Source organism: Lynx canadensis, chromosome E2 (genome assembly GCF_007474595.2).
Source record: "Lynx canadensis isolate LIC74 chromosome E2, mLynCan4.pri.v2, whole genome shotgun sequence".
In the NCBI taxonomy this organism is placed as follows: Eukaryota; Metazoa; Chordata; class Mammalia; order Carnivora; family Felidae; genus Lynx; species Lynx canadensis.
The window spans coordinates 54,415,457-54,425,277 of NC_044317.1; the positions used below are offsets into that span (position 1 = coordinate 54,415,457).

At 52.3% G+C, this 9,821-nt stretch overlaps 1 protein-coding gene across 1 annotated transcript; it reads right to left on the reverse strand.

The window, feature by feature from the left end:
- Positions 1 to 1,473: 1,473 nt before the first annotated feature.
- Positions 1,474 to 3,029, reverse strand: LOC115503283 (kallikrein-4-like). The gene is made up of 3 exons (XM_030299414.1): positions 2,723 to 3,029; positions 2,500 to 2,636; positions 1,474 to 1,893 (listed from the first exon to the last, which is right to left on the reverse strand). The coding sequence occupies exons 1-3, from the start codon at positions 2,982 to 2,984 to the stop codon at positions 1,741 to 1,743; spliced, it is 552 nt and encodes a 183-aa protein (XP_030155274.1). The 5' UTR covers positions 2,985 to 3,029; the 3' UTR covers positions 1,474 to 1,740.
- Positions 3,030 to 9,821: the final 6,792 nt, after the last annotated feature.

Sequence of the window (9,821 nt, forward strand, 5' to 3'; positions counted from 1 at the left end):
CACAGGATCCGAAGCAGGCTCCAGGCTCTGAGCTGTCAGCACAGAGCCCTACTCAGGGCTTGAACTCACGAACCATGAGATCATGACTTGAGCTGAAGTCTGATGCTTAACTAACTGAGCCACTCAGGTGCCCCTAAATAAAGTTTGTTAATCCTATTGTTCAGATCACCTGTGTCCTTATTCATTTTTATCTTGTTTGTTATATTTGCTTGCTTGCTTCCTTCCTTCTTCCCTCCCTCCCCCTCTCTCTTTCTTTCCTCCCTTCCTTCTTTCTTTTTTTTTAATTTTTTTTCAACGTTTATTTATTTTTGGGACAGAGAGAAACAGAGCATGAACGGGGGAGGGGCAGAGAGAGAGGGAGACACAGAATCGGAAACAGGCTCCAGGCTCCGAGCCATCAGCCCAGAGCCTGACGCGGGGCTCGAACTCACGGACCGTGAGATCGTGACCTGGCTGAAGTCGGACGCTTAACCGACTGCGCCACCCAGGCGCCCCTCCTTCCTTCTTTCTAAGGCTCCATGTCCAATGTAGGGCTTGAACTCACAACCCTGAGATCAAGAGTCACATCCTCTACCAACTGAGCCAGCCAGCCCCCATTCTATTATTTTCTAAGAGCCATCTTTATTTTTTTATTTTTACTTTTTTTAGAGAGAGAGCAAGAGAGAGAGCGAGCATGTGAGCAGGGGAGAGGGGCAGAGGGACAGAGAGAGAGAGAGACAGAGAGAGACACAGAGAGAGAATCTTAAGCAGGCTTCACACTTAGTGTAGACCCCAGCATGGGGCTTGATGCAAGCCTTGGGATCCTGACCCAAGCTGCAACCAAGAGTCGGATGCTCAACTGATTGAGCCACTGAGGCACCCCTGAGAAACATCTTTAAGTCCTTTTTGATGAGTGGGGATGGTTTTTTTTCACTTTTAGTTATTTTACTCTTCACTCTGTATATTTTGAGGAATATCTCCAGATGAATAGATTCCCAAATAATATACTTATGAATATATTCTTGAATAGAAATTCTTAGTAGTATGTTCTTATTAATATAATTTATCAGGAAAGAGTATGATAACAATTCCTTGGGCCCTCAGTCTCCCCCCTCCCATCTCTGCCCTCAGTCTCCATATCTCTCCATGATTCTTCTCACCATCCCCTAGTTACAGCAGCAGGGTTCTGAGGCAGATACAAATGAAAACTTCTTAAAATGCACTTAGGAAGATAAAACCAAAAATAAGTCAACCATAGGTAAATAAACTAAGCAAGGAAAAAACCTCATTAATTTGCCATTTGCTGACTTGACTTTTTTGAAATTGGGTAACATCCACAGAATCAGATTCTCTTAACGTCTCAAACATTATCTCCTTCTTTGGGAATCCAATGGCCCTCCAATAGCCCAAGGAGGAAAAGCTATTTGCTAGAATCCTTTGAATTGGAATGGAAGCGAGGAGGACAGTCCAAACAGAGCCTGTGTTTCTCTTAGACTTTATTTTTGGGCTTAAGAGAAGGGACAAAAGTGAAACACCAACTTTCTCTGCTGCTGGTAAGGCTGGGTCAACATTGTGCCACTAGGGGGCACTGAGTACAGGAAAAGATTCTTGGTGGGATTGGATTCCTGGGGCTAAGGGAGAAGGGGGTTGGGAACCTAGACTCCTGGGCCCGAGGGAGGAAGGCACTGGGAATCCAAATTCCTGAATCCCTTCTGCAGCCTATATTTAGGGGTTGAGTTTCTTGGGTCCAAGTTCTAGAAGTTAATTGTCCTGAATGGTTTTCTGTATCCAGTCAGTGAACTTGCAGAGGTTGGTGTAGACGCTTGGCACATAGGGTTGGCCACACTGGACTTGTCCAAAAGACACGAGGCCCTGAAGGGACCCGTTGCAGACCAGGGGGCCCCCAGAGTCACCCTGTTGTTGGAGAGAGAGGGAGAATCCAAAACACGGAGAGGTGGAGACAGATTGAAGTCAGAAGGGAACTAGTGACACCAAGAGACTAAGATAGGGAAATAAAAGATAACCGCACACACCTCAGAGGTCCCTTCCAGAGCCCTGACCGTAGGGAATTCTGCTCCCCTAGGTCCCAACAGCCGCTCGATTCTCCTGGGTTTGTTGTTATTCTGTTTGTTTGTTTTTTAATCTCCCCCTATGGCTTGTTTTTCTGTCTCTGACTCCCAGAGTCTCTATGCCTCTCTGCATCTCTTTGCATATTCTCTTTTTTTTTTAAATCCCCTATTTCTCTTTGCATTTCATCTCTATGAGTCTATCTCTCTGTTTCTCCCTGAGGTATTTCTGTGTGTGTGTGTGTGTGTGTGTGTGTGTGTGTTTGCCTCCACTATCTCTGTCTCTATTTCTCATTCTCTCTTTGTTTATTTTTACTCTCATGTTTATTTCTGTTTCTCCATTCATCTCCCCGTGTCTGTTTCTCCCCTGTACCCCTGTGTGTCTCTGCCTCCCTCCCTGCTCCATCCCCCCCACCCGTCCCCTCCCCTCCTTCCCCTGTCCCCCATCTCTCACCCTGCAGGAGTCCTTCCGGTCCTGTCCTCCACCTGCACAGAACATGCTGGGGTGAAACACGGAGGCATAGAACGCGCTGCAGATCTCCTCGGGCACCACCGAGATGTTCACGCACTGGAGCACTTGGGGCTGCCTGCCTGCGACGCAGAGCCCGGGGTCAGCCCCTCTGGCCGGGAGGAGAACCCCTCAGAGAGGGCGGACACACGCACACTCGTGAGCTCACCATTCATCAGCTGACCCCAGCCAGAAACGAGGCAAGAATCCCCAGCGGTCGGGCACTGGGAGGCGATGCTGATGTTCTGGATGGCATCCGACCCAGGCACCGACTCTTTCAACTTGATAAGCATGAGGTCGTTGGCGATAAAAGGTTTGTTGTATTCTGGGTGCTGTATGGAGAAGGTGGCCTCCATCATCAGGCTGCCTGGCTCTTGGCTGGCCTCAAGACTGTGCAGTCCCAGACCGATGGTGTAGGACCTGAGGGCCATGGGGGACGGATTAGTTTTGTGGCAACACCGTTATCTCCACAACCCCATCTCCCCCCCCCCCCCCCCCCTTTATCCCAACCCCATCCTCCTCGCTAAGCGCGGCGCCTGGAGCTACCCATCTGTGATCTCAAATCCTCGCCCACACACCCAATTTATCCAGCGACAAGAATTTGTCTTAACTCACTAGTGACTCAGCGGCTGAGCTGGGATTTCGCTCTTGGGCTGCCTGAGTCTTTCCAAAGCCAACAGCCCCCACTTCCCTTGCAGAGTGTTGCTTTACAGAGGTTTCCGCTCTCAGCACCGAGGCTGAGCTAAAGTTACTTCCAGGCACCCCTCCCCCCCACCGCCGCCACTCCATCCACCCTGCCCCAGGCCCTTGCCTCCCCCCCACCCAGGCTGGCACTCACTTCTGGAAACAGTGTGCGGCTGACAGCACCCATTGCGGATGCACCAGGACGCCCCCGCAGAAAAATTCGTCTTCGGTGAACAGCGCCGCCTGCCAGGGCTGCGAGTGCGGGATGCAGTCCTCGCCGTTTATGATGTGGTTGCCGCCACCCGAGGCCTGGGATCCTGAGGGCGGATCAGGGATGGGGGCGGGGTCCGGGTGGAAACCCGGCTGCTGGGCACGTGGCCACGGGCTAGGGGCGTGGTCATGGCTTCAAGGGTCTGGTCAGGACCGGGGATGGTCTCAGGGTGGAAACAGGACTCCTAAGCGCAGGGATCGATGCGGGGGCGTGGGCCCGGCTGGCGGGCAGGCTCAAAAGGCAGGACTAGAGCTCTTGGGGGCGGGGGTCACAGTGCAGGGGGGCGTGGCCAGTGCCGCGGGGCGGGGACGAGGGCGGAGCCAGGACTTCATGGGTGGAGTCAGGGATCCCAGGGGCGGTGTGAGGAGTGCGGAGGCCGGCTCAGGAGGTGGGACTAGACCTCCCGGGGGCGGGGTCCTGGTGCAGGGATTTTCTGGGCCAGATCAGGCTTCTTGGGGTGGGATACGACTCCGGAAGCGGAGATCAGAGTAAAGGAGAAGGGTCTGTCTTCCAGGGGAGTTTCAGCTTTGAGCAAGCCACACCCATCTCCAAGACCCACTTGCCATCTCCTTGTCTCTCCCTCCCCCCCGCCCCCCGCTCCCCGACAAGTGCCACACCAGCCTCGTGCAGTACCCGGGGCCACAGTCCCCTAGCGTAAGCAGAACCCCTCATATAGGGTGCAGAGACAAGGATGACACAGTCAGACGCTCAAGGGAAGCAGTGTCGCTCTTGGTGGCCCTCAGAGTCACTCTCTCCCCGGCTCAGCCTCCTCCACAGTCGCACCAGCGACAAGCCGGCTCACACAGAAACCCCGGGGCGACGTGGGCCCCTGGGAGTCCGTGGATCAGAGACCCGGGAAATAGGCACAGGTTTCCGGCAATGGGCGACTCCCCCAGAAGCACGACCTCCCTGTCAGCGGCACCCTGGGCTTCCCGTGTCCTCACAGCATCATCCACCGTTGTCACTCCGCAGCATATTCCGAGGCCCAGACCGTCTGACCTTCACCCAGTAACACAGTGACTCTCACGGGTTTGACCACACAGCCCATCACACCGTGTCACACACAGAGGCGTGCAAACCACACACACACACACACACACACACACACACACAGAGTACACCAGTGGCACACACAGAAACTCCCTATGATACAAGGAATCCCATGTGTGTAACCAGAGAGCAACGGTCCCGGTTCTGTCACACAGGCAGCTTTAGTCATACCCAGGAGGACACTGAGTCATGCCTGCACAGTGACAAACACTGTGCCCTCAGGCACAGACAGCCACACCCACAACACACACTCAGATACCTGTGACACCAAGGACGAGGTACCCCAGGAACCAGCCCCAGGGGTTTCCTGCTGTGGTCATCACGTCAGCACCTGGGCACGAGGGTCAGTCTCTGGTGAGTCTGGGGGACTCACAGCCCAAATCTCTCCATCTTTCTCTGTCTCCCTCTCTTACTGTCCCCTTAAAGATATTATTGGTCAGACAAGGACCTATGTATGCCACTCCTGCCCTCCAACACCCGCATCGTGGTTTGGAGATCCCAGCCCAGAGCCCCAGAACCCAGAGAGATTTAGAGAGGGAGAGAGAAAGAGGGAGAGAAAGGTGGAAAGAGAGAGAATTAGGTGGAGAGGAAGGGACGGAGGAAGTGTCCCTCTGTCTCTAAACTGGAAGAGTAGGAGCATGGAGACGTGGCCCGCGGGTCGGACTTGGGACAGAGACAGAGCACTTGCGAGAGATAATCAGAGACAGACTGAGAGCCAGAGTCACGGCCAGAGATATTCAGAGAAACAGAAAGAGCAGAGCCAGAGAGAGTGATGAAGAGACATTCCTAACTAGAGAGCGCGAGAGACCTTTTTGGAGAGACCTAGAGACCCAGGGTCTGGGGGCTGAGGTTCACAGTGACGCGGAGCTGTAGGGAGCCTGCGCCCTTAGGGGCGGTGGGCGGGGCGGGCACCGCGAGGACGCTCACCTCGCTGCCTCTGGGCTCCGGGATCCTGTGCTGGGCTGTGCTCCCGCCTGCTGCCTCCTGAAGGGGCCCCCGTGGGACTTATAAGCATCCCCGGCTGGGCTGGCCTGCCCCCTGGGGACACATTCCTGGGGTCAGGTGCTGCAAGTTTCCATCTCAGAGCTCTCGGGGCTGCCCTGGTGTCAGGCTAAGGTCAGGGGGCTCGAGGGGTTGGGAGCAGCGACCCAGAGGGGACTCAGAGCCTTACTTCTTTCTTGGTTCTGTCTCTCATTCCTTCGTATTCGTATTCTCTCCTGTTCTCTCTCATTTGCTCTGTCTCATGTTCTCTTATTTTCCCTCTTACTATCTCTCTCTCTCTCTCTCTCTGTCACCTGCTGTGTTTCCCGAGCAAACCTTTCTGGGTTCAAATCCAGACTGCATCATGGTTTACCTTTGAAACCCTGGGGTGACTGAATCCCTCTAAGCCTCCATTTTCCCATCTGTAAAACAGGGGCACTGTTATTCCTCGCTCCCCAGATGCCTCCAAAGACATAGCGCAGGGAAAGTGCCTTGGCATCGTGTCAGGCATATCGTAGGTGCCCAGTAAGTGGGAGTAAGACGAAGCCCTCGCTCGGTAAAGAGCAATTGCACACCTGCCATGCTCTGAGCTCCTGCTGTCCCAACTTGAGATGCAGGACGGAGCAAGCAAATTCTGGTGCTCACGGGGCTCACATCCTAGTGGGGGAGACAGACAAGCAGAAAAAGTACAAGGCAATATCTGGCAGTCGTGTGTGTGCAGAGAACACAGGTGACCGTAGAGTGACGGGGGCGGGGGCGGGGGACCTTCGGCGGACAAGATGATGGTTGGGGAGACAGAAGAAGGGACATTTAGGTTGACAGCCGCCATGCCATGTGAGCCTTGCAGGAAAAAGAGAGAACTCGGGGTATGCGAGGCAGAGCAAGGAGAAGGAACGGGGCAGATGATGCAGGGGTGTAAATGCTGGGGAAGAAATTTGGGTTTATTTTAAGGGCAATGGGTTTTAAGCACAGGGGTAGAAGGGAGTGACACGATCTTATTTACTTTTAAGACACATCCTGCGTGGAGAAGAATGACCGTAGGGTGAGAAGGGAGCAGACGCCGACACGAAGGCGGAAGGTGACAGCAGCCCAGGTGGGCGATACTGTGGTCCAGGGAGAAGAGGAATGAATGGGCGCAGGGCTCATCCCGGAGGTAGAGTCCACATGCTGACCGACAGGTGGGAAATGGGCAGGGAGGGGAAAGGAGGCGCCAACGGTGTCTCCGAGGCTTGGTCTGACCACTTGTGGTGCCATTTGTGGCAGCGGGCAAGGAGGTGTGGGGGCAAGGGCTGAGCCGGGGGTGCCTGTCGGGAGCCAAGCGGTTGGATGCATGGGCAGGCAGAGGTCAGCGCTGGCGAGAAGCAGTGGGGAGTCATAGCGGAGAAGTGGTGTTTAGAGCCATGGGGTTGTGTGAGATCACCTAAGGAGCAGGTGTGGACAGCACTGATGAGGGGTTGGGCAACAGATGGTGGTGGTGATGAAGCATGAACGTCTGCACTTCTCTCTGTCTCTCTGACCCTGTCTCTCTCTGTCGCTCGCTTTTTCTTGGTGCCTGTCTGGTCCTCTAGCTCTGTCCCCAGTTGTCTGCTTGTGTTCAGTCTCCTGGTGGCACAGAGTCTTACTGGGCACAGAGAGAATTGTAGCCTGCTCCACCCCGGAGAGCCACAGGAGACGTATCCTGACCACACGCACAATAGCAGGATGGCTGCGGGCTGTAGGGACCACCACGGGGGGCATGTCCCAGCCCCTCTGCAGCAACAGGGTTTGAGAGGGACCTCAGCACATACCAAAGGAGCAGAAGTTAAGATGGAACCCCACGCACCAAAGGCCTGGCCCCCCCCCCCCCCCCCCATTTTTCTAGCGCCAACCAAGTTGAGTTTTCTGTCGCTACCTTGCAGGGGAGGACAGGAGACCCCGGAAGTGACTGAGACATTTCCTGCCAGGTGGATTTCGATCTCCCTGGGTTTTAGATCCGCTTCACTCAACACAGCAGCCACCAGCCACAGGTGGGCTATTGAGCACTTGAAACGTGGCAAGTGCGGTAGGGCAACGAGCTTTGAACTGTTATTCGATGTTAACTAGCGTATTTATTTTTGTTAATGTTTATCTCTTTTTGAGAGAGAGAGACAGAGACAGAGTGTGAGTGGGGGAGGGGCAGAGTGAGAGGGAGACCCAGAATCCGAAGCAGGCTCCAGGCTCCGAGCGGTCAGCACAGAGCCCGACGCGGGGCTCAGACCTACAAACGGTGAGATCATGACCTGAGCCAAAGGCAGACGCTTAACCGACTGAGCCACCCAGGCGCCCCCAAATTTTAACTAATTTAAGTGTAAGCATTGAATCCTGATTCAGTTTTTGAAAAGGTCTTAAGCACATCTGGAACCATCTGTTCCAGTTTTTGAAAAGGTCTTAAGCACATCTGGCTACAAGAACCTACTGTTTCAAATCTAAGTTTTATAGGCTCTGCGTAGACATCAATTATTTCTAAATTTTTTTTAAATGTATTTTTTGAGACAGAGAGAGACAGAGCATGAGCGGGGAGGGGCAGAGAGAGAAGGAGATACAGAATCCGAAACAGGCTCCAGGCTCTGAGCGGTCAGCACAGAGCCCGACGCGGGGCTTGAACTCAAACCGTGAGACCATGACCTGAGCCGAAGTCGGACGCTTAACCGACTGAGCCACGCAGGCGCCCCGACATCAATTATTTCTGAAGAAAACTTAGTATTTGGATGGGGTGCTGTTGCAGGTGTAAAGTATTCAGTGGATTTTGAAGACTTGGTATAAAAGATTGTAAGCTATCTTATTACTTTTGTATTGATTACATGTTGGAATGATCATAATTTGGATACGTTGGGTTAAGATAAAAATATTACTGGGGCGCCTGAGTGGCTCATTCAGTTGAGCATCTGACTCTTGATTTCTGCTCAGGTCATGATCCCAGGGTCATGCAATCAAGCCTCACATCAGGCTTTGCACTGAGCATAGAGTCTGCTTAAGATTCTCTCCATTCCCCCCCCCTCCCCTGCTTGCACTCTCTCTCTCTAAATTCAAAAAATATATATTACTAAAATTAAACTTTTGCTTGCTTTTTTTCCCCCCTTTTAGAATGTGACCACTAGAAAATTTTAAATTACATATTTGGTTCATGTTCTATTTTGATTGGACAGGGCTGATTTGGAGAACATAGGAACCACATCAAATAGATCAAAGCTTAAGTGGTAGTAAGTGATCTTTTTTTATTTTTTATTATTTTTTTAATGTGTTTTATATTTGAAAGAGAGAAAGGGAGAGAGGCAGAGAAAGGTGGAGACAGAATCCAAAGTAGGCTCCAGGCTCTGAGCTGTCAGTACAGAGCCCAATGTGGGGCTCGAACTCATGAGTTGTGAGATCAGATCATGACCAGAGCTGAAATTGGACGCTCCACCGACTCAACCACCCAGGCACCCTGGTATTAAATGATCTTAAGTGGAAACTGCCAGAAACACTTTGTAAACTGGTTGTGGAGGTAGGGGAGGGGACGCAGTGACATCCCCCCCCCCCCGTTTTTCTTGGTCCCCAGAAGAGTCACTGATCTCTAATAAAAAGTTCTATAAACGGCAGATCCTTGACTGGGCTGATCTACAATGGCGCTCAGCTGTAAAAGAAAACTATTTAATGTGCAAACTTGGTCTAAAAGACTTGTGATCACACTCAGAGTAGAAGCTAGACTTTTCACCATGATGCAAAGGCCCACACCCGCTCTGTCCCCCTTTGTTCTTGCTTTGACTTCATCTTCCTCCCTCTCCCCCTTGCCCATTCCAGCCACACCTGCCTCCTTGCTGCTTTTTAGATATGTAAATCATGTCCCCACCTCAGGACCTTTGCACTCGCTGCTGGCTGCTGCTTCTACCCAGAATGCTCTTTGTCCACCTATCTACCTGTCTCTGCCCTTATTCAAGTTTCTTCTTAAATATCCCCTCCCCAGAGGATCCTTCCCTGACGGCCCCGTGTCTCGAGTGGCCCCATTTCTTTATCCTTATTAACAGTATATATGCCCTGATTATCAGTATAAAACTTATCTATATATAAATCTATGTCAATTTCTTATTGCTGCTGTAACGAAACATCCCAAATTGACTAGTTTAAAACAACACCGATTTATTCTCTTACAGTTCAGAAGGCCAGAAGTCCAAAGGCAGTCTCACTGGACTGGTTCCTTCTGGAGGCTCTAAGGGTGACTCCATTTCCTTGTCTTTTCAGCTTCTGGGGACACCTGCATTCCTTAGCCCGTCTTGCCTCTTGCCTC

Coding starts and splice junctions, on each gene's coding strand:
- LOC115503283 (XM_030299414.1), bottom strand. CDS start 2,984: ATGGCCCTCAGGTCCTACACCATCGGTCTGGGACTGCACAGTCTTGAG. Junction 2,637..2,722: donor CTGGGGTCAGCTGATGAATG/GTGAGCTCACGA, acceptor TCTGCGTCGCAG/GCAGGCAGCCCCAAGTGCTC. Junction 1,894..2,499: donor ACCGGAAGGACTCCTGCAGG/GTGAGAGATGGG, acceptor CTCCAACAACAG/GGTGACTCTGGGGGCCCCCT.